Source organism: Carettochelys insculpta, chromosome 23 (genome assembly GCF_033958435.1).
Source record: "Carettochelys insculpta isolate YL-2023 chromosome 23, ASM3395843v1, whole genome shotgun sequence".
NCBI lineage: Eukaryota > Metazoa > Chordata > Testudines > Carettochelyidae > Carettochelys > Carettochelys insculpta.
In genome coordinates, this window is record NC_134159.1 from 13572985 (window position 1) to 13597762 (window position 24778).

At 55.7% G+C, this 24778-nt stretch overlaps 1 protein-coding gene across 1 annotated transcript in view; it reads right to left on the minus strand.

The window, feature by feature from the left end:
• Positions 1-2250: 2250 nt before the first annotated feature.
• The window catches only part of NOC2L (NOC2 like nucleolar associated transcriptional repressor), a 96346-nt gene continuing 73818 nt past the window's right edge, over positions 2251-24778 (minus strand). Inside the window, exons 17-19 of the mRNA XM_074975993.1 lie at positions 22237-22372; positions 6007-6120; positions 2251-3220 (exon numbers count right to left, since the gene is read on the minus strand). Coding sequence (XP_074832094.1) covers positions 3063-3220; positions 6007-6120; positions 22237-22372 — 408 coding nt within the window. The 3' untranslated portion in view covers positions 2251-3062. The remainder of the gene's footprint in view (positions 3221-6006; positions 6121-22236; positions 22373-24778) is intronic.

Sequence of the window (24778 nt, forward strand, 5' to 3'; positions counted from 1 at the left end):
TGAGCGCGAGAGACCGGGGGAACCCTCTCACCCGGGCTGAGGAACGAGGGAATGTTGTTGTGTGCGTGCCGTCGCTTTTGTTCGAAACAAAACAATAAGAGAAGCTCAAAGAAGGGGAAAAAAAAAAATCCAAAGATTTATTGAAAGCAATTCAAGGGGGATGGTGGGGCCAGAGGAAGCTGGCCAGGCTCCCCCCAGCCTACCTGCCCGAACCACAGGGACAGCAGCAGGCAGAGAGGGGAACGCTCATGTTGGCCTTCAAGGGATGCAGCGGTGGAGAACTGCTGCCCCCACCCAAGGCAGGGAGCCCTGAACTGAGCTAACCAACCTCTCCCCCTCCCCAGAAACGACTCAGCTCCTTGTTCAGGTGTCTATGCATCTTAGCAGCTTTTCAACCAATACCAAAGACAGACAAAAGGCAAGTTCTGGTCCATGTTTACTTTGGTGTGGATGGTACGGCAGAGGGTGCTGCGTCATGGTGCTTTCGCTGCGCACGCAGATGATAGACTCTGGCAGCAGCTCCTTGACCCCAGCCCCTCCGGGACTTTATTTTTGGTAACTTTCTTTTGAAGAATATTAAAACAATACAGGAAGAGGGGGGATGGGCCCACCAGGCTCCTCCTGTCAGCCCCCCTCCGCTCCCCAGTGTGTGTACAGCAGACTCATTGATACTGGGTTTTCGCTTGTGGAGGGGTTATTTTTTAAGCCTTGTTACAGAGGTGGATGTAGTTGCACATTCTGGCCGGCTACGGCCCATGCCGAAGGTACCTGTGCGTGCCCATAGGAGCTAGGGAGGTCAGGCATCCCAGGAGGTGAGAGTTTTACTACTGTGAAGAGGAGGTAACTCCTGGGGCTGCCCTCCTGTGACTTGTACAGTTGTGAACAACAATCACACATGGTACTTCTCTCCCTCTCGCTCTTTTCATTTAAATGTTGCACGTGCTACCATTTTTCTTATAAAAATAGCTTGGTGGTACCTTAGCTGCTTTATCTTGTAAAAAAGGGGGTCCTTATCCGTTCCTTCACAATAAATGCTTTCCAGCAATTTAAATAAAAAAAAAATTACTTACTTGACAAAGAGTCTCTGCTTCCCACCTTACGCTCCCTGCTCAGTGCCAAGCAATAGCCTCTGCTCTGCAGGGGTACAGCTTCCTTCTTGCATTGCCTCACTGTACATCTGAGCTCCAGGGAGCTCTAACCATTCTTCTGCATTAAACCGCCTGTCCCCTGGGTCAGGAGCTGTGTCACATTTTGCTTCACCTTCCACTGCTTCAAGGAACAGCCTGGCACATTGAGTGACGGAAGGGAGGAAGGCAGGAGGACCTCTGACATTTCCCATCCAAGCCTCCAGCAGCGCTGGCCGTGGGGATTGTGACAAACCAGCAATGCGTAGGCTTTGGCTTGGTTTTTATCCAGCCAGTGCGCTCGCAGGGCAGCAGGGGGTAGGAGGCTGTCCCCACTGCCCCCCTAGGTTTTTTCACGTTAACGTTAATGCAGGGGGGAAAAGGAGCATGTGAAAAACCCCACCCCCAGGGGCTTTGCTCAGCGGCTGACAGGAAAGCAGAGGGGAAAACGACAGATCAAAATTTCTCCCCATAATTTTGTACCAAATTCTCAGTCCCATAGGCCGTTCCGGTTCTAAACCCTGCCCGACAGCAGCAAGCTCGGCGCCGTTTCCTTCCATTTCTCAACCTATTTTCACAGGGGTGCTGGTGATAGGCAGCACTGTGCAAGGACAGGAGCACAGGGGCTCCATGGGGCAGGGGCCTAGCGCTGCCTCTGCCCTGGGGTCCTGTCACAGCTTGGCTGAGATGCATTTTCACAGAGCTCCTCGGAAGAGGCGTGTAAGCAAAATGTAGCCTCATGCGGCCCTCGCTGTCAGAGGCTGCTGCGTAACACGCCCTCCTGAGGTTGTGTGGAGCCACACAGGCCTCATTTTCATTGGCCGTGGGCACACACAAACGCCCCTGAAGCCGCAGTGGCACTGCCCCTCGTGAGGCACCCTCAGGTGCCCAAGGCAGCAGGGGAATCTTTTTCACTTGCTTTTTTAAAATCCCATGCAGAGCTGTGACGGTCAAAATGCGACAAGGTGGCACCACACCCAGCCCCTCAGCCCATCCCCCTAACAACTCTGCTGCCCCATTCCCAAGCCTGTCGCAGCTGCCAGCCTGGCAAACCCAACCAGGGAGCGGAGAGTCAGGCTGGCACCTCTCCCCCACACCCTGTTCCCCAGCAACAGCAGCTCTGCAGGCGAAAGTCCATCCCCCGCTGAACCTGCTCCCTCCCCTGCACGAATCACTGAGGAAATTCACTGCGTGTGCGTGCGTACAAACGCAGGTAGCAAATCCAGAGCTGGAGCCTGGCTAGCAATAAGGCAGCCGAAGGGAGAGGCAGGCCTGTTTGCTCAGCCCTCGCGCTGGAGAACAGAACCCCTCCGTACGAAGCACACAAGCAGCACTACTGCTGGTCTTTGGGGGGGAGACTGACCCACTAGCTGGGGCGGGCTCTTCCATTCGGCTTCTTCTTGCGCACCCCCTGCTTCCGTGCCTGGCTCTGAGCTGCTTGGAATGACAAGCGGGAGAAGCTGCCAGGGATTGGGACGCTACAGACACACAAGGCAGGCCACCTGCGAGCAGCCTGGCAGAGTGCCCAGCCCTTGGGCAGCTGAGTGCATGGGCCGAGGAGCCAGTCCCCCAAGGTCTGGCGTCTTTGGGCTCCAGCAGGCCGGCGCCGAACCCTGCATAATTTACAGCACTGGAGTTTAACGAGGGCTTTTTATTACCTTTGCAGAGCAGTGTTACCGGCCCTGACGTGCCCACAAATCTCACTGCGCTCCCGACGCTGCCATGCCGGCGGGAAGGTCTGGGCAGCATCTTTGCTGCAGTGGGGAGAAATGCCACCCCATGCGGGCTGCCTGTCCCGTGCTGCTCCGAATCCGCCTGGGGAGCAGGCGGAGGGAAGCCTCGAGGGATCCCAACCGTGGCCAGCTTCGAGTGGCGGTGAAGGCCCAAACTCGCCCTCCTAGCTGCAGAGGGAGGGAGCCCAGAGCATGCGCAGAGCTTTCAGTCACCGGTGAGGTCGTCAAACTCATCATCAAGGTCCTCCAAGATGTCATCCTCCCCTTGGGCCAGCAGCTCTAGGTCGGCCGAGGACAGCCGCTGGGCATAGGCCAGCTGCTTCTGTGTCTCCTTGGAGGTGGAGGGCCCCTCCTCAGCTCCCCCTGTGGGCAGAAGGAGCAGAGAGGTGGAAATCCTGCTTTCTCAGGGGGCAGGCAGAGCAGGCGACCCATCGCTAATTAATCACAGATGCTAATTAATTTATAGGCACCGCCGCAGCTCCCAGAGCGTGGGAGGGAGAGCGCTGGGGGCTTCCGGAGCAGCGCCTGCTCCGAGACAGGTTGTGTGTGTTGAATGCAGTGTTGGAAAGGGGAGAGTGGCGGAAAGAGCCAAGCAGGACTCCTAAGCTACCCGCACGCCTCTCCTCCCAGCTCCCCATAATCAGACACGTCTCCCTCGACGGCTGCTCTGTATCTGGCGCGTGGGGGTTGGACCTGCAGAGGCTCCCGTACCCATTTGGAAAACGAGCCCCGAGCTCTGCCCCCGGGAGCCCCTGGTCCTTTTGAAGGGGTTTGAGAGCCCCCTGCAAAGCAGAGCACCAGGGAGAGCTGGCGTACAGAGGCCCTGCTACACTTCCCAGTCCCCTCCAAGTCTTCCTTCCACAAAAGCCACGGGGACCCTGCAGAGCCAGGGCTGCTCTGCGCTTGGTTCCTGGGCCGTGCTCGCTCAGCACCACCCCAGCATCAGCGCCGACAGCACGTGGGCACTTCGCCGCTGATGGCAGAGCTGGGTCTCGCGCCCGTTTCCTCCTCTGGAGGAGCCCAGGCTGGGGGGAGCTGCAGAACTGGGCTCCCCTCTCCCAGTCCACTACCAGCAAAACCCACTGGCCTGGCAAGAGGCCCTCCAGCCTCTGAGCCCAGGCTGGAGATTAGCTCCTCCGGCCGGAGCCTTGGAAACGCCAGAGTGTCCCCAACATGTAACTGCCTCCCCCAGGGACGTGCGAGCACCTGATCTCTTCCCACTGAAACCCTGGTGGCCTGAAGCCTGGATTGCCACACAGCAGGAGTGAAAATGACCCCACACCACCTAATCCTAGCGGGCCCCCAATTATAGGGTGGATGTGGGCACACTGGAGAGGGTCCAGCGGAGGGCAACCAAAATAATTAGGGTCTGGAGCATGTGACCTATGAAGAAAGGTTGAGGGAATTGGGACTGTTTAGTCTGCAGAAGAAAAGACTGACAGGGGACTTGATAACAGCCTTCAACATACTGAAGGGAGGCTGTTCACAGTGGTCACGGATGGCAGAACACAGAACAATGGTCTCCAGTTGCGCTTGGAAAGGTCCAGGTTGAACATTAGGAAAAACTTTTTCACTCGGAGGGTGGTGAAGCATTGGAATGTTCTACCCAGGGAAGTCGTGGAGTCTCCATCCCTGGAGCTGTTTAAGCCTCGCCTCAACAAAGCCCTGCCTGGGCTGATCTGGTGGGTTTGGTCCTGCCGAGGGCAGGGAGCTGGACTTAATGGCTTTTTTAGATCTCTTCCAGCTCCATTGTTCGATGATTCTATGAAAACACAGCTGAGCTCCCAGCCCATCCCCACCTCGCACTCAACCCCGAGCACCAGGCGTGGCCACAGCCAGGCACCCAGCAGCTCTGGGGCAGCCTCCAGTGGCTTTGCTCTGCTGCGTATCTGCCTACGCCCCAGCTGGGCCAGCCCATACGCTGTGGTCTAGGAGACAGGCCCACGGTTCATTTGGGGTGCAGCACCACAGGACAGGGCCCTGGTCCCAGCCCAGCTCTTCCAAACCCTCCCACTGCAGCCCGAGGGGTCAAGCCCTGCATGGGAAAAGCTCCCACCGGGCCGCCCTCCGGAGCGGGGCCTGCCAGGCTGGAGCGGACAGGAAAACCTTCCCAAGCCTTGTTCTCAGCACGTATCCAATGCCCACCGAGTCTGGGCCCTGGCGCTGGCGTGCGTGTGCCACGCCTCAGCCATCTGCCAGGCAGACTCAGACAGGCTCCGGGCAAGGCTCTCGCTGGGACTGCCCATGGCCAGCCAGGCAAGCTGCCGCTCAGACAGCGCAGGCAGTGAGGGGGTTTGGGCTCGGTGGTGCTGAGACCCCGCTCTGCTCTTACTGACGAGCAGGGCCCAGGGCAGCCATGAGGCGCAACAGGCCTGGCCTTGCTCTGTCAGCTGAGCGGCAGGCGTGCCTGGGTCGTGCTGCCAGAGGCGAGTGCGGCGCATACCAGAGGGCAGCGCTGGATAAGCTGCACTGAGCTGGGCAAGAGAGGAGGAGCGTCTCAGCTGGCCAGGCTGTGCCTCAGGCTCTGGCTGGCCCCTGGAGTCCCGGCTCATGGCAGGCAGCCTGGGGGTCTTGGGAAGCACAGCTGGTATCCAATGCTGCCAGGGCCAGCCAGAGAAGCTGAGCTCGAGCCCGCGTGCCCCCTCCCGGGCACCGGCCGCTAATGGGGAAGCACAGTTGGGTCGCAGGCTAGGTGCAGCCCTGGTAACGAAGCAGCACCGGTCAGCGCGCGCCACCATCCATGTGCTGACTGCTCTGCCGCCGCCACACCCCAAGCGTGTCTGCCCGACACCCCACCGGGGGCGGGGGAGGAAATACGCTCACTCGGCTCAGGTGAAGTGCCACTGCTGGGCGTGGGCGTGGACGTGACCCGCGGAGAGGCTGAGAGCCAGGCCGGGCTGTGGGGAGCAAGTGCGCCTGAGCCTCTCCGCAGGCAGTCCTTGAACCGGCCGGCCTGTGCTCATCCGTCTGAGCCCTCCACTCGCCCAGCTGCTGCAGAGCCCTGCCCAGCACATGGAAACGGGGCGCTCAGCCTTCCTGCATGAGCTCTCCAAAGCCAGGCTGGGGCTGGGGGGATGTAAACTGCCCCTTCCTTCCCCCCTCGAGATCAGCCCGGTCCCACCCGCCGCCACCCCTCCTTGGCTGCTCACCCTCTGCGTCGCTGACGTCCTCTTCCTCCTCCATTCCATCCTCGTCCTCCTCGCTGCTCAGATCCCGCGCCTCGCCCGGGCTGCCCGCTGAGCCCTTCCCGGCTTTCCATTTGCCTGCAATTATTTTGTCCGGTTACACAGACCTCCCGGCTGAGGATCCCCTGCCGTGTGCACCCGCCCTGGGGCCGCCAGCCAGCCAGGGCCAGCACCACAGCCACGTGCCCGCAGGCTAACGGCACCGTCGGCTGCACTGGGCAGGCTGGCTGCCGGTGCAGGACAGCAGAGGCAAGGGAGTCACCTCTGCGGCCAGGCATGAGTACCGCTGGGCATTTGTGTAGCACGGTGTCCTGCCATAGTGGGAGCAACCCCAGCCTGGCATCCACCAGCCGACACCAACGAGCGGCTGTCGGCTCTGCTACCGCCGGGGTGGGGATCTGGGAGGAAAGCGCAGCAGGAGGGAGAAAGGGAGAAGAACAAGGAGGTGCTAAGCCCTAACCCAGCGCTGGCCCACGGGCACTGCCTGGCCTCCTCCAGCAACTGGCGCATCGCAGGGGGCACGTGCCCACCACGGACAAAGACAGCCTGGTGCCTGCTCCCGTTCCCAGACCCTACTGGGGCCTGAGCTCCCCTCCCACTGGTGGGCGGCCCAGGCAGCGCACAGCCGGGGGCGAACTGCCGAGGAAGCTCGCTGGCTGCCCCTGTTCTGCAGATCCAGGGCAGCCCTCCCAAGGCAGCAGGCGGCTGGAATCCTACCCCTGCCCCGACAGAGGGACAGCCCCAGGCAGACCACTGGAGGCTACCCAGGCAGGGGAATGGCAGCCTTAGTGTCCCGCTCTGTCCTCTCCCACAGCAGCCATCCACCTCCGGCTACTGCCAGCTCCTTACTGCCCATTCCTGGGGCTCCTGTTGTGTCTCCCTCTCTCTGAGCCTCCTCCCCTCTTCCAGCCGCCAGCCTGACTGGTGCTCCTTCCTGAGCTGCACCCAGAGCCATTAAGAAGTCGGTCCCAAGTGCTGCCAGCTCCTCCGCCCCCAACCAAAATCAGGCTGCCCCCGGCCTCCATTTACTAGGTACGGAGACAATGGGACAAATGGAGCTCAGCCCTGCGCCCTGTCACAATGCCACACTCCCCCCAGGGGCCGGCCAGGGGGAAGATGGATCGCCATGTGACCCACCCGAGAGAACCCGAGCAGCCTCTCTGCACACACACAGGACACAGGCAGAACAAAAGCTCCTGCCAATTCACCACAGAGTGAGAGTGCAAGGGGCTGTCAGCACCAGCTAGCAACTCGGAGAGCTCATCTGATAGACACCTGGCCCCTGAACTTCCCCACTGCTCTGCGCTGGTCACCAGGCCGGAAAGGGCGTGGACCAAACCACCCCCGGCCCCCACACACCAATCGCTAGCAACAGAAGTATTTCCCAAGTCGAGCTCGTTTCCTGGGACATGAAGAGACGGACCCGCACCGCCTGCGCTCGGCTCCCGCACGACCACACGAGGAGACGGACCCGCACCGCCTGCGCTCGGCTCCCGCACGACCACACGAGGAGACGGACCCGCACCGCCTGCGCTCGGCTCCCGCACGACCACACGAGGAGACGGACCCGCACCGCCTGCGCTCGACTCCCGCACAACCACACGAGGAGACGGACCCGCACCGCCTGCACTCAACTCCCGCACGACCACACGAGGAGACGGACCCGCACCGCCTGCGCTCAACTCCCGCACGACCACACGAGGAGACGGACCCGCACCGCCTGCGCTCGGCTCCCGCACGTCCACACGAGGAGACGGACCCGCACCGCCTGCGCTCGACTCCCGCACGTCCACACGAGGAGACGGACCCGCACCGCCTGCGCTCGACTCCCGCACGTCCACACGAGGAGACGGACCCGCACCGCCTGCGCTCGGCTCCCGCACGACCACACGAGGAGACGGACCCACACTGCCTGCACTCAACTCCCGCACGTCCACACGAGGAGACGGACCCACACTGCCTGCGCTCAACTCCCGCACGACCGCACGAGGAGACGGACCCGCACCGCCTGCGCTCGGCTCCCGCACGTCCACACGAGGAGAAAGAACTGTGCCACCTGCTCGACTCCCTTTCGTGTACGTCGACACAAGGAGATGGACCTGCACCGCCTGCTCTCGACTCCCGGTTGCGTACATCTACACAAGGACATGGACTTGCGCCACCTGCCCAAATAGGGAGCAGGGCTTCGACGTGGGGCGAGGCTCTAACCTCTCCCACCACGGCAGTGACGTTTCAATGCCTAATGCGCTAGGTGGGGCAGGTCCATCTGGGCTGGATGTCACAGCTCCACTTTCACGGGCAGAGAGACCCTCCGTGCGACTTCTGCTTTGCCACAGACGTCTGTGCAGAGCTCGATCCACTCCACAGCCCCTCCCACTTTTCTCTGCTTCAGAAGGGTGAGTTGGGGAGGGCGGGGGGGAAGCAGAAATTGGCACAGGGTTGGCCCAGCTTGAATACTGGGCTGGGATGTAACACAACACACCCTACGGCCTGGGCAACACATGGCCAGAATCAAACGATGATCGGTCACCGGCTGGCCTGTGCGAGGGACAGCACCCGTCTCTCAGGACAAGGCCAGAACCAAACAGTGACAATCACTGGCTGGCGCCTGTGTCCCTCTTGTGCCCAAGGGCAGGGAGATAATCTGTGCCCATCCGTGAGCAGGATCCTGCTCACCCGCTCAGGCTGAGCAAGAGGGTCAGAGCAGCCAGGAGGCAGAAGGTGGAATCAAGGCTCATCTGGGGAACAGCTGGTCAGAAGGGCGATTTGACCGTTACGGGTTCCACGGACGGAATACATTTTGTTATGTGCACCCAGGCATAAGGGGATGTGCACCACCAGTAGGAAAACCTGCTGTGGGTGCTCTGCTAATCAGCTGGTCAGCACCTGCATCTCTCCCGGGCAGCCACACAAGCGCTCAGCTTACAGGGAACCCTGGACAACTCTCCCCCATGCAAGGAGGAGGAATGCAGAGGGATGGGGGGGTGTCTCCAGAGCCTCTTCTCCTTTGGGAAGCTCAGAGGGGCAACCAGCTCAGAAGGGTGACCAACACTGGATTAACCCTACGCACCAGCACAACACCCAGATGCCACAGGCCGACCCATCGCTTGCGTAAAACAGCACAGTGCTGCCTGCAATTCTGAGAGCCGAGAGCCCTCTGCACGCAATCCCTCCTCTGCCCCCCCTGCCTCCAGGAGTCCCTGCTGACTCGACTAGGAAATATTAGCTTGACTTTTAATACAATTTGGTCGGAAAGTGGGCGCTGTAAAGCCTGCATTAATCACTTTAATGATGAAGCTATTACTGGTGCAGGGGGAGGAGAGACGGCACCCGGACAGGATGGGAAATCCGCCAGTGCTCCCGGGAGGTCACAGCCATTCTGATGAGCTGCCCGGCTCTACTGCCAGGCTAGCCGGTTGCAAAAAGCATGTGGTGAAACAAACCAAACACCAGGTAAAGGCTCAGCTGGGTTCAGAAAGGGATGGGCTGTTTCTCTGGCTGAGGATGGGCAGTGTGTGAATAGGTAATACAAGGCACTGCTCTGCCAGGGATATTCAGCCTCATGCTTCAAACCCATCTCTAGCTATCAAGAGGTCAGAATAAGCTCTGATCTTGGGGGCATGTTATCCCACGACACCCGACTGCAGGGCTCATCCACCTTCTGTCAAGCAGCTGGTACTGGCTGGCATCAGAGACAGGAGCCTGGAAATCCCCCTGGTCCTGTCACCTGGAGCTATGCCTACGCCACCCCGGAAGATCGACCCGCTCAGGGTTGGTCTTGCAGGGTTTGATTTCGTGTGTCTAGTAGAGGCCTGCCAATGCGCACTCTCAGGGGTCTTGGTCGACCCCTGTACTCCTGGTGAGACAGGAGGAGTACAGGAGATAGACAGGAGAAACTTCCTCAGTACAGACAGCCACTTGAGCTGAGCACAGATAGCTCCATTTTAGTTATGCAACTGCCACAGCTAGAATTGCGTGTTTGTGGTTGACTTACTTTGCCTAGCGTAGATGTAGCCAAAGAGCCTTTCCTTCTCTGTCCAGTTACACACACCAGAGGACCATATACTGCACCACCAGGTTCTGGGTCTCTCAGTGGGACAGATCAGCTCCAAGCTTCTTTGGGGCCGGGTTGACAGTAAACAAACAATAAACAAAGGAGAGGGGAGGCAGATAATAACTGGCTCCAAACAAAGAAATTTTAAAAAATGCTCCACCCATTATCAAGGGAGAAGTCCCTCTGCAGCAGCTGGCGATAACTGTCTCCAACACACGCTTTTCATTAAGAGGCCACAAAGGCATGACACAACTTCTTTTTAAAGCAAGTCTGGGCCTGCCTCCACAGACGTTGTCTTTCCACAGCATTCTCTGTGCCTGGATCACCAAGCTCTCTGTGCATGATAGCAAACCCTTCTGGGAAGCGCTACTAGTCCCATTCTACAGATGGGAAAACTGAGGCACAAGAGAGCATTGTAGTCCAATTTATGCTGAGTGCACTGCCTTGGGACCAAGCCTCCTGTTCAGCCATTCTGCTGTACTGGAGGCCAGAGAGTGCTCAGCACCTTGCAGGATTGAATGAGAAAGGCCCAGCTTGCAACTTGGAATTTTGGGTGCTCTGTGAAGATGGCCTTTAGGGAGATGCTCATGGCGAGTGTCTGGAGATGAGAGGGGGAGGCAGGACCCTGATAGCCAGAGCTCCCCTGGATGGCTGTACTGGCACAGACATGCTTTCCCACACCCCTGTGCCACTCCCCAGTTTGGCAGCCAGACATGCAGGATTACCAGAGCCCCAATTCCCGCCCATTGCTTACAATCCACACAACCACCTGGGGTCTCCCACGCAGGGTCTGGAAATACAACCAGGTCGGGGGTAGGAGTGGGAAGTGACTGGTGAGTTGGAGGAATAAGCTCCACACTCACTCAGTCCCTGGGCCCGATGCTCATGCCTGGGCAGGAGACTGGTGCCTGGCAAACCTTCCTGGGGGTGGATGCAGTGCCCATGTGACAACCGTCACCGCGTCTGGGAGACCGGGGTTCAAACCAGGGACATCCGGTGCTAACAGCACACACTGCTGCAGCCTGGGTCAAAGTTCTGCAGCTGCCCCCTCTCTGAACCAGCACAAGAGGGGATGTGTAACATGCTCACCACTGGGGCAGCACACGGCCCTCATGCCGCTTCTTCCCACGGCACTGTTTCACCCACCTTTGTTCACAGCAGGCCCTTTTCAGGGCTCCCAGGCACCCTCGCCAGCCCTGAGTCTATCGCTTCCCCCGACCTACCACAAAGTAGGGCCCAGGCCAACTCCTCACTGCTGGGGAGATAGGAATGCCACTCCCCTGCCCCAGAACTGCCGGCAACTCTCCAGTGGAGGTTCTTATCAGATGCACAGTTGTTTTCTGCTTCCCTGTGCCCTCTCTATGCACACTCTCCCCTGCCTTCACAGCTAGCAGCGTTCTCGGTCAGCTGAGCGCTTGGGTGGCTGCCCAGTAGGGAGTCAGGTACTGCTCGGCTGATCAGCAGAACGCCCACCGCCAGCAGCGTGTATTTCTATGGGTGGTGCACACCCACACATGCATTGGTGCACATAACAAAATTTATTCCTCATGGACGGAAATAATTAGCAGGAACACTGCTGACAGACTCCCTCAACAGGGACCCCACAGGACAGAGAATGTCAAACCCCACCAATGAGCGGGAGCAGACTGGCCCACCCTTACATCATCCCAGGGACACGGTGCTATGATAGGTCCCGGTCCTTGGGTTAGCTCCACTTGGGCGGGGCTCTGCAGGGACTGGCTGCAGAATCACGACCATGCAACTGACACACGGGAGTTCTTGTGGAAAACCCAAGAGGAGCGAGAAAGAGGTCAAAGCCATTTATGCTAATCATCTATTGTTATTATATAACCTATTCCCTCACCCCTACCCAGCAACACCGCGGGCGACTAATTACCCGATACAAGAAATAATCCCTCTTCTCTCCCCTGCCCCCCCCGACCCAGAGAGCACATCGCCTACAGCTCGCTTGCCTAATCCCACAGACAGGGGCCCACGCCAGGCCCGCTGCCCTCTACAAGGCCACAGTTATTTCTTGAACAAATGAAAACATCTGGACCACCCTTCCCGCCCCCGCTGATGTAAGATGCTTACGTGACTGATAAACCAAGAAACCTGCTCGAGTTCATTAGAGGGCGACCGCTGCCTAATGCAGACGGATTGCTCGTTACGGCTCAGCCCGGAGAGAGAATGCAGCCACGCTCCCTTCTCGCCACTAATTGCCTCATGACGAGGCAACCGGCATCTCTCCCCAAGCCATTAATAATTGCCAGCAGCGGCCGTCTTCCCTCCCGGAGCGCCCTGTCAGCTGGCAAATGAGAAGGATGCGTACCACGGCCGCCCCCCTCCCCTGCCCTCGACAGACCAATCCATCAACGCCGCGCGCGTCCCCCGCCCTGCATCCTGACCCTCTGACAACCCATGTGGCTCTGGGAACATTCGGCCCACCCCCTCCTCTACCAGACCCCTTCCCACCTCCGGTCTGGCTCGCCCAGTAAACCCTGAGCTGTGTGGTCTGTAATATCAGCCTCTTTCCCGCCCCTCTTCCCTGTACCCTCACAGCTTAGCCCAAAGGCTCACTCACCCCTTCCAGGCCGATGTTTTAACTGGTTAAAAAGTAGCAGGAGACGATCCCTCTATACCTGATGCCCAACCACCCTGTAAGGTGGGAGCTTAGGTGGCCACCCAGGAGAGATTCAGGTGCCTCCCAGCTGATTAGCAGAACGCCCTCAGCCACCCACAGGTGGCAGCGTGCGCTTCTCCTGGTGATGCACATCCGCACATGCCTTGGTGCACATAAAATTTATTCTAGAAAAAATTAGAGGGATGGGAAAAATAAGACGGAACTTTGCTTTACTTGGCTCAGATCAGGTCTGGATCAGCATGCAGCAGCCAGAGTTGCTGACAGGGACATCCCAGCAGAAGGACTGGTCGGCGACGGTGGTTTTATTTTAATTTTGGGGGGAGGGGGGCTGGGAGAATAAATGAAATCAGTTCGATTCCTAGGCAAAAAAATCAAAAGCATCATGTGTTTCCCTCTGCAGAGATCGACCAGCAATTGAACGCAATGCGACCCAGAGCCTAGGGCTATTCATTCCCCCTCCCTTGGGCTTCTGCTGCAAAGAAATTCAACTTCCAGGAAAGGCTGAGCAGGTACTGAACCTAATGCTACAGCCCTGGACGGGCCTGACAGAAACGAAAGACCTGAAGAAAGGGCTGGGGGAGAGAATCATTAGGTTGGGGAAGTGAGCACGGCAGACATTCACCAATACATAGGTGGCTAAGACTGGACCCTACATATGTGCCTTGTTTTTTATGGCTAAGTATTGATCGACACCCTCTCCCTCTCCAATACACACAACCAGTCAAGTCTGCAACATCAGATTTTAAGCAAAAACAGGGAGCTGGGGGGTCGGACGCAATCCCAGGGCCAGAAAGTTACTGGGCTCCATCATGCTCAGGTCTGGAATTAAAGACTGATGGAAGCAAAGAGACAAGACCAGGCTCTTTGGATTGCATCTGGGGTAATTTTAGGTAGCTGTTGTGTCTTAAAGGGCAAAAAGACAACATGCTGAACGTTACTGTAGCCGCACAATCCCACATGCAACACGTGCTGCCATCTTGACAGACAACACTTGCCAAATCCCACCATATTCATACCCCTACGTGACGCAGAGAGAAACCCAAACAGGGTTTGAACAGATGTAGTATCCACGTGTTACCATGTTGCAGACAGAGCGTAATGCCATTTCAGCCCACCTAAATACTTCTCAGGTGCCCAGTATGTGATCTGGTGAAATCAAGAACAGCCACAGCAGACCACAGAAGCGACCGGTCTGGGTCAGTAGCCAGCACTAAATGTTTTAGAGAGCACGAAACTCTTCTACGGACAGTTTGGAGCATCCTGACCCATATCAGCCCTGAAGCATGAGGACAATTCTACTTTTTTCCTGTAGAGTCTGCTCACACCAGCTATGAATATAGTCTTCTGCCATTGAACTGCTTACATGTGGTTACTTATGTATCTGTATCTGTATATGCTCAGCCTCGCCTGGGAGTTGGATTTCTTTGCAGCAGAAGCTCGGGGGGTGGGGGGAGAAAAGCCCTGGGCTCTGGATCGCATTGCATTAAGTTGCTAGTGGATCTTTGCAGAGGGAAACACATGATGTTTTTGATTTATTTGCCTAGAAATTGAACTTCCGCAAATGAGAGTGTGTATTTTACACACACCTTTACATGGTATATTTAGCTATTGTATTGTCACCAATGTTCCATGTAAGCTGTGCACTTGTGCAGCCACCCAGAAGAAATGCAAACACCACCAAGCTAATTCACAGAGTGCCCACAGCTAGGTTTTGTGCTTCTACCGGTGGTGCGCATTTACTTGTCTTGGTGCATGTAACAAAATTTATCCTGCACATGGATGGAAAAAATCTGCACGAAGATGGAAGAGATTAGAGGGGACACTGGTCCTCGCCCCTTTAATCACAGTCTTCCTCCATCCATGTAGATATTTATATTATACTCAACCAACATCATGTTTGTTCATCCATTGTACATATACAAACAATGGGCAGGAATTTATATAATGCACATATATCTCACACACAGAGAACTGTGTACATTTTTATGCACAATACACATTTACACTCATGCACTACAATAAATCATTAGCCACGGTATGAAGTATTTTCACAGCGGCAGCCCAGGGCATGAACATGAATTTACAGCAAAAATAATCAATTCCTCATTATTTTATGGTGGACCCTAAGGAAAACCACCAATAATGGATGCAATTAAGCACCTACTGTACCTGCAAACCCCTGGTCCCTCCCCGCCTCCAACGAAGTCTGCTGGAGTTGCCGCAGGTACATACAAGCTAGGCCAGTACAGCAGAGAGCTCTTCCTAAAAATCACTGGAATGGTTTATCGTCACCTCAAGCCTTTCTGAATCCGCACGTAACCCTGCCTGGGGCACACACCCGGTGCCTGGGCTCTCCTATCACCGAAGAGAAGCCACCTCCAGGATGCAGAAGCAGCAGAGCCCATCCAAAGGGGGTGCAGGACCTCACAGAGGTCTCTTCCCTTTTTAACTACGGTTCCCTCCCCCTGTTAACGGCCCGGATTTTCACCCTGCTACCAGCAGACCTGCGGGGGCGCACACGGTAACATCAGGACTCACATGGGCAGGAGCATCTCCCGCCTCCCTTGGGCTACACGATCTGTGTCCTTTTAAGAACCCCTCTATCGTGGCGCTGCCCCATGTCGCTGTTCCCCATCCCATTCTGCACCCTATACTAGAGACGCTGTACCCTACAAAATCCTTTCCCCTTCAGTACCTGCCACTGATCCCCCCCCGGCACTACATAATTACATAATCCCCCCCCATAAGTCCTTCCCCAGCCCCTTTGTGCTCTGCTCCCTGGGCTACAGAGCAGCCTCTGGCCCACAAGTATCTCCTCTCCTATTCCGCACCCTCAGTACTGCCCCCCCCATCTATTCATAAGGGGCAGCAACACCCCCTGCCCCTGCCTATGGACCCTCTCACCTCCCCGCAGGGTGGGGATACGGCTCCCCAGGAACTCCCCGGGGAGGATTCCAAGGAAGCTCTGGCAGATCTGCTGCTCCCACCCCCGGGAGGCAGGAGAGAGGGGGGCGCCTGGTCCCCACCCGGGAGCTGAGTGGAGCTGCACCAAGGGCTGCTCAGGCAGCACACCCCAAGCTGCTGGCAGCTGCTTCGTGCAACAGAACGTGGGCCAGGAAGCAGCAAATCCCCTCCCTGCACCAGTGCCACTGGCGTGTGTTCGCGCAACCTGGTGGGAGAGAGGAGCAGCACATAGACCCCCTGGTGCAGCTGGGGCAGGAGGTGGTACACAGCCCCTGTCCCAGTGCTGCTGGAGGGACGGGGGCAAGCCCAGGATGAACCCATTTGCTGCTGGGGCTTTGCATACAACCCCCAGGGTGAGAGCAGGAGGCAGGACATAGGTCCCCATCCCACCCCCGTGCAGCTGGAGGAGGGGTGCACCCCCAGGGGGAGGGCAGGAGGCAGTACATAGCCCCGGGTGCAGGAGGGGGGAGGAGAGGTGCACCCCCGGGGGGAGGGCAGGAGGCAGTACATAGCCCCGGGTGCAGGAGGGGGGAGGAGAGGTGCACCCCCAGGGGGAGGGCAGGAGGCAGTACATAGCCCCGGGTGCAGGAGGGGGGAGGAGAGGTGCACCCCCAGGGGGAGGGCAGGAGGAGACACCTATTCCAGCTGGAGAATGGCGAGATTGCAGCCCTCAGCACCAAGGCAAGAGCAGAGACTGGGGTACACTCCTGCCCCAAACCCTGCCAGCAGTGGAGCTCCTGCCGTAAGTCAAGCCAGGGGGTGGGGCGGGGTGGGTAGAGAGATCCATCTTGTGACCACAAGGGAGCACACTGAGCTGCCCAAAAAAGGAACCTCACCCCCATACTCCTAGAATCACACAATCCTTGGGCTGGAAGAGACCTCGGGAAGCCATCAAGTCCAGCCCCCTGCCTAGCACAGGATCCACTCCATGTGAGTTATCCCAGCCAGCACTTTGTCAAGCCAGGACTTAAAAACCTCTAGGGGTGGAGATTCCACCACCTCTCTAGGCAACGCATTCCAGTGCTTCACCACCCTTCTGGGGAAACAGTTTTTCCCAATATCCAACCTAGAACCGCCACCTCGCCCTGCTGTAACCTGTGACCATTGCTCCTTGTTCTGCCTTCTGTTACTACTGAGAACAGCCTCTCTCCATCCTCCTTAGAGCCCCCTTCAGGAAGTTGAAGGCTGCTATCAAATTGCCCCTCACTCTTCCCTTTTGCAAACTAAATAAGCCCAAATCCCTCAGCCTCTCCTCATAGGTCATGTGCTCCAGCCCCCTGATCATTTTCATTGCTCTCCACTGAACCCTCTTCAATGCATCCACGTCCTTTCAATACCGGGGGGGCCCAGAACTGCACACAATACTCCAGATGTGGCCTCACCAGTGCTGAGGAGAGTAACAACTTCTCTACCTCTGCTGGAAATGACTCTCCTAATGCACCCCAATATGCCATAAGCCTTCTTGGCTACAAGGGCACACTCCGGCAGGACAGACAGCAGCCTGCCATTCTGACCGTGCCTGCACAGCCGGTATACAGCCGACCTAACTACCTCCCACAACCACCCAGCCCCCCTCCTGGGGCAGAAGGAAGCCCGCCCACAACACAGCCCAATTTCACACCAGGCTGCTGCACAGGGGCTGTGCCCACATGCCAGGCTGGGCCTTGAGCTCTCGTGTGTCCCAGTCCCGGAGTCTCAGGGAACGAGGGAGCCAGGGAGCAGAGTGATGTCCATCAGGACCCCTGCAGCTGGGCCACGGGCATTTGAGGCACGCAGGGCGTGAGGACAAGGGACAGGGAGAGCACTGGGGAACTGTACTGGGTGTCGAGAGGTACGGGGGACAGGGAGGGGAGGGGCTGGATGTTCAGTTGCTCTTGTGGCTGGATGGGGGATTTTAACCGACTTGCCCAGACAAGGTAGATGGGTGCTGCGTGTCATGCGGCTCTCCACTGACCAGCACGCAGAGGCAGAGCCTTTCCTGCCCGGCAGGGAACACGGCCGAGGGAGGTGTAACATCAGCAGCTCTGCTCTCAGAACCCCTCTGCCTCCTGCACCAGCCCCGATCCTGCAAAGACCTGCTGGCTTACCCCGGCCTGGGGCGTGCTCCTACCCAGCTCAAGTCCATCCCGGTCCAGCCATGCTCCAGACAGGCACGTGCCACGCTGGGGCTCACAACAGGACCGCCTGGTCACCAAGGACAAGCTGGGAAGAAGCTCTTGCTGTGACCAAAGCAGCTATGTCCTCTCCCACCTCAGCCCCTAAAGCGATGGCTGTAATCAGCACCCCCGCTTCCCCCCCGGGATTCTGTGGCTGTGCATGTGAAATCCCTCATTTGCTACACTCATTAGCCACACTTCTCCTTTCACAATTAATTGCTTTCCAATTACAGAACCTGGGAAAGCTGGGGGAACGGGCGGCTGGTATTTTGTTATACTTTTCCCCTGCTACTTGCTGAACTCAACTGTCCCTTACTGTTCAGTTTGCATCTTAAGCCTTCCTCAAAGCTGTGTGTAGTGGGACAGTCCCTTGAATAAACCTGCTGTCCTGGGCTCCAAACACCCTGACATTTGCTACACATTAGTTAACAAGCAAGGCATTTTAGTTAGTGACAGTTAAGCCTGGGAACCTTGCTGTTTTCCATGCTAACCTATTCCAGGGAGATCACAGTCACTGTAAACCCTAATGAGCACTTAACTACTGCAATATTTAATTAAAAAAAGGTGGGGGAGAACGGGGCTTTGAACAGCAGCTAATTAACAGAAAATTGCTAATTTCCTAGCTATTAAAGTCTGATTTTCCACTGGCTGAACGCAGGCTGGGATCTGCCTGAGCAAAACTGAACCACAACTGGAAAGAGGCCGATGCTGTCAACAAGGAAGGGGCTCCCCTGCCAAATGCCCCGTTTCTGACTAGGGAGGGGGATGCATTTCTATTCTAGGCCAGCTCTGTGCACTGCAAGAGCCAGTTGCAGCTGCTGGTAGGTTCAATTAAGGAAAAAAAAGAGTTGGGTGAGGGAGGGACAGAAGGCTTGTTCTACATTCCACAGCACTACTATAGGGACCACCAGACTCGATCAGAACCCAGGTCCCTCTGAAAGCTGCAAGAACCCCACAACTGGCCAGTGTGGGGTAGAAGCTCCCCCAGTAAAGTTCTGCCCCAATTTCTAATAATTAAGAGGCTGGTTAAAACCCTGAAATGTAGTTGTATCTCCCCCCAGTATTACTTATTTAGCATTAATCATAACCTTGAACAGTCTTATGGATACGAATGTCCAGCCTTGGTATGTTCTTAGCCGCGATCACATCCAGTGGCAAAGAGTTGCACAGTCCTACTACCTGCTGTGTGGAAAAAGTGTTTCCTCATCCATTTGCTTCTTCTCGGGCCTGGTCTACACTAGGCAGGTAAGTTGACTGCAGATACCCAAGTCTAGCTATGGCAACTGCAGCACTAGAATTGACTTATCTGCAAACTACCGACTTGGCTGTCCACACAGAGGGAGATCAATGGGAGATTTTCTCCATCGACCTCCCTTACACGTTACAATATTGAGAAGCAGTGGTCAACTGCCGACCCCAGACAGATTGATTGCATGCAACTGGTCCAGAAGTTCAACCCTAACCATTTCCATCTTCCGTATCGCACAGACAAACCCTCAGTTACCGCTACGTCCCCTTGCTCTCATGTTCTGAGGCAGACACGAGTGATTAAGGCTGGGCTGAAATTTTCCAAGCGAAATGAATGGACGACGTGTTTCTAAATCACCTAGACCACTTTGAAAATCCCACCTGCCAGCTTATGCCAAGGCTGCAGAGTCGTGCTCCGCTCTGGCGAGCTGAAACCTTGGTTTGATATTGAACAGCCAATACAGACATCAGCAACGTTCTGCTTGCGAGCACAGAGCCTACTGAAAGGATGGGGCTGGTGCACAGCTTGTAAGATATTGGGACATTGGAGCAGTACAGACCCCACTCTGCAATTATGGCCTGGCCGCTGGGAGGGGTGCATATAAGCCCCAGAAAAGCTGCAAATGGTGCTGGTTCACTGGAGGAGACTTAACAGGCAGTAAGACACTTCTTGGCTACTCTTCCTGTCTCTTTTGAGGCAAACTTCTACCTCAGAAATAAAGTGCAGGGCCAGGCTGCAGCAGCGGGGAGAGTGGGTTCTCCTCTCTCCTGCCTCCACCACACCTTGCCACAGTGGGGAAGCTGTCAGTGTTTGCACTCCTTGAAGCACAGCAGACCACCGCTGCCACTGCCTCCTGCTGCTCACCAGACTGGCCCCACATTATGCAGGAGTTGGGGCTTGGTGCTTTCCATCACCCCGCACAGGGGCCAGGACCTCAGGAATCCGGCTGACAGGCCAGGCTCCCATTTGAGGGCCCTGGTGGATCAGCCCAGGCAGGCACTACTGGCCACGTTCTCAAGGAAGATTACCAGCATCTAAGAGGCGTCACAACAGGTCGGTACAACAGCTCATTTCATTCCGCCAGCCTGCCTCAGCCTACCAGGCTTCCCCCATCATTCTCCACAGGGATGGCAGTGCCACTGGACTGCATGGGCCCAACCATGTATCCTACGCTCCTCTACCAGAGACGCACCCCAGCCCCCTCAGACGCCCACCACTCTGCAGTGGAGTGTGGCTCACTTTGGGCAGGGGCCTGTGTCGATCTCAGAGGCCGCTCCTCTACGCAGTGCAGCGTATCGTACCATGTGAAGCTCTGCATTCGTCAGGGGTTTTGGGGCGGGCAGGCAGGTGACCAGAGCCCAAGCAGGTGTCGTTGGTAAAGGTGACCAGGACCAGGAGATGAAGGGATGGCCTTACCACAAAAACCTAGGGCTGGAAGGGACCTCAGGAGGTCATCAAGTCCAGCCCCCTGCCCAAAGCAGGATCAACCCCAACTAAGTCATCCCAGCCAGGATTTTGGCAAGCTGGGACTTAAAAACCTCTAGAGATGGAGATTCCATCACCTCTCTAGGTAACACAGTCCAGTGTTTCACCTCCCTCCTGGGGAAATAGTTTTTCCTAATATCCAACCTGGACCCCCACCCCTGTAACTTGAGACCATTGCTCCTTGTTCTGTCACCCCTCACTACTGGGAACAGCCTCTCTCCGTCCTCTTTGGAGCCCCACTCAGGAAGTTGAAGGCTGCTATCCAATCGCCCCTCACTCTTCTGCAAACGAAATAAGCAGAAATCTCATGTCACTGATAGGGCCCCCGTCGTGAGCATCTCAAAGTACCTCACAGAGTTACTGAGAATAAGTTTCCAGGTTAAGTGACCTTTCTAACAATGCAGGCAGCAGGCTGGTGGCAGAGTCCAAAATAGAACCCAGGAGTCCTGAACTGCCGTCCTTCTCAACTGTGCATACTATTAACCCTTGGGAATTGCTGAGACTTGTTCCACAAGAGTTCAAGCCCAGCCCCAGCCCAGTGTTTGGGAGACCTGAAGGGATCTCAGCATTCATCAGTTTCACTTGTGCATTTTATTTTTCCTGCTCCTCTTCACCACTAGGGACACCTGCAAAATCCATTAATTAAAACATGTAGCTGATAGGTAAAAGTTCTCTGAACTTTCCCTCCCATCCTTTTGATTCGCAACAGCTGCAACAAAAACCAGGATTTCACCCACTTCTTTGGCTTAATTCCCCAGCACAGCATAATAATCACTACCCACTGCGGGAGGTCAGAAATCTAAAAGAGTAGGAGTGGGGGTTAAGAAAGAGGACCTGGTCAGCTCCCACAAAGAAGCAAAAATATCCTGTTTTGGTGAAAAAGCCCCTAGCAATAAATGGAAATGAAACCATCAGAAACCAGGAGATAAACACAAGCCTCTCTGAAAGAAGAATGTGACAGTTTTCTGAGTTGCCCAGTGGTGTCATTAAGCATGTTCTGTCGCGGACCCTAGTGATCAGCTGGTGAATTACACCACTCTTCTCTACAAACCCAAACTTCCTTGCCCCACCAAAAATCAGTGCAGCCATTAAAAACCAGAAGTTGCTGGAGCTACATGGGGTGTTATGTACCTCACAGTCTGTACTCTCTTTATTCTCACAACACCCCTATGACGCAGGATGTGCTATGATCCCTGTTGTTCAGATGGGGAAGGAGAGAGAGACACACAGGACCAGAGATCTGCATTTGAGGGCTCTCTCAGAACTCCTTGAAGCGGCTGAATCACAGTCATATCACTGTAGCATCTGAGCATCCCCGATGCGAAACTATCAGAGCGCTACTGGCCAGGGTTCACAAAGAACGAGAAGTTCAGGGGGTCAGGAAGGGAGATGAAGGTTAGTGGGGACTTTAGATTGCGCTGGAGAAAAGCTGAGCACAAAGACATGTGGGCAAAATTAAAGGCTCAGAATCAGCTTCTCTCAGCTGGTTGAAATGCTGGTTCACTCCATGTCCCTACGTCTGACAGGCCACACTCGGCAGTAATGCAACTCCCCTAAGTCAGAGCTGCGCCATCTCGCGCTGCGGATGAACTTGGCCCCTGCTGTTCTGCAACATATAATCCAATCCCTCCCAGCCCCATACCTCGCACAGAGAATCCACTGCTCCCCTCATCGGAGTCGCTCTCCAGCTCAAAGAGGTCCTTGAATTCTTTCTTGTCATCCTCCTTCTTCTCCTCCAGCCGCTTTCGTTTGATTTCTGGCAGGTTCAAGTCATCGAGCTAGACAGGCCAAAAAACAATGAAATCAGGTTTTCCAATGATCTCGATCTTCCAGCAATGCTGCCGGGCCCTCCCTGGTCTGCAAGCCAATGCTGAGCCTCTGCTTTGCACTTCTGCTAAAACCCACCTCGCCAGACAATTACACCTGCCTCCTGTACAGAAAGCAGAACACACACCCAGGAGATAGTTACAAACTAATGCAGTGGTTCCCAACCTGGAGTCCACGAGGGTACTGCAGGGGATCCATAGAAAAAAATTAAAAATATAAAAATGACCACAGAAAATAAGTTTTACGTAAACTGCAAAGTTACAACCAGTTATTATTTTTAAATTACACATCTTCCAATAACGTTATTGATTGCCGTCTGAAAATCTATGTTGTGGCGCCTTTGTGTGATGAAATGATCACGACGGTTAGAAGCGTACGAACGTTAGCCAGGCATTCAATGTGGCTCTGTGGCCGACATCGGGCTCACTGAAGAGAAAGGTGACTGGTGAGCAGAGTGGAGGCACCCACAAGTGGAAGGTCCAAATGTTAATTATTTACGTTTCCTTTTTCACTGAATGAAGTATACGCAGCAGCTAGACTTGGCTTGGACAGGGGTCCCTGAGCAGCTGGGGGGAGGGTGATTAGGGTTCACACCAGTGAAAACATTGGGACCCACTGAACTAATGCATGAGAAATAAGGTCACTGCAGTGACCTCACTACCAAACCCTCACCCTGGGCGACAGACCCCTGCAGGAGATGGCCCATTGTATCTCCCAGGAATAAAAAGCAATGCCACCAATTCCAAAAATGTAGCCCTGGCGACCAGACGGCCTCACACGGGTGGACAGCCTGACTGGTAGGCCTCCACCAACCGGATTTACAGCTTTGCTTGTCCCCAGAGTTCAGCTCGTCACTGCTCACTGAGGTACAATTGAAGCTGCTCCTGCCTGAAGCAGCAGCGGTTCCCACCAGCGCCAACCCCTTGTGAAAGTCACAACAAAGTCAGGTCTGAGGTATGTTTTGCAACCAGCATGGCCTTCCCCTGGTCAGAGCAGGATTAAATAAGGGGGTAAAGATGCCAGAGCTCTGTCTCCAGTACAGCTTCCACCTTTATAGTCCTAGGCCCCACTGCAAATGTTGCCAGCATCAGTTCACCCCTCCGGTGCCATTTAGGATAGCAAACCGCACCTCCTCCGTGCTCTCTGCACTTCCCCAAAAGAAACAAGGATGGAGTTCGCTGGCAAGGACTCAGGACCATCTGAATGCAAATGCAGTATGACACTGAACAGTCCCATATGGGAGATAATGAGAGACAATGGGCATTAGGGTCAAGAATTTAGAGGCGGGTAAGGAACAGGCTAATGGGGGGAAAGTAACAGGTTGTGCTGAATGGTGAACTGTCGGACTGGAGGGAGATTGCTAGGGGAATTCCTCAAGGATTGGCCCAGGGAGTTCATTTAACATCTTTATTAACAACCTGTGTGCGTGCACACACACACACGCACGCACAAGCAGGAATAAGCTAATGCAATTTGCTGGTGACCCAAAGTTGTCTGGCATCAGCAAGGGTTCTCTCCTTTCCCTGTGCCATCAGGATGAACCACAGCCAGAGCTGGGATATGGCACAGGGTGGGCAAGCATGCCAGCTGGTGTTGGCTGGCCGGTTCTTATTCACGTGCTCAGGGTTTAACTGATTGCAGTATTTGGGGTCAGGAAGCAATTTCCAGGCCAGATTGGTCATGACCGTGGGGGTTTTTCGCAGCAGGATATGCCTCACTTGCTAGGGTTATCTGGATCTACCTCCCAACTGCAGCAGTGATGGGCACCAGTGCCCAATGGTCCCTCTAACTTTTTCCATTTGTGGGTGGAATAAATTTTGTTATGTGCAGCAAAGCATGTACAGATGTGCACCACCAGTAGAAACGCACACTGCTGGCCATAGTCTCTGACTGTATAATACTTCCATCTCTCTCTGTATTGATGATGCCTCTCAACTTTGCTAATCAGACGGGCGGCACTGGTGCCCCTCCTGTTCCCCGTCGGTGGTACGTTAACAGTCTCCCCTCTTGTGGGCTGTAAGACACTGGGCTCACTCTGGGCGCTGGGTGAAGAGTATGGGCAGCATTGGTGGCCTGAGATAGACACATGGGCTCCTTCTGCTGCTCAGTTCTATAACTGTGTGCAAACCGAATCCCACCTGCCCTCTGAACACCAGCCCCTGGGAACCGCCATGCATGAGTGTTCTATAGCCCACCTGAAATCCTTCCCCCAGATCCTGACAATTCATCCTCCCAGCTCTGGCCAGGCCACACCCGAGCTGCTCCATTCTGGGCAGAAGCACTTTGGCATCTCCATGATATCCAACATTTCGGGAGAAGCCACAGAGTTCTCCCCAGGCACAAAGGCAGCCCTGCAG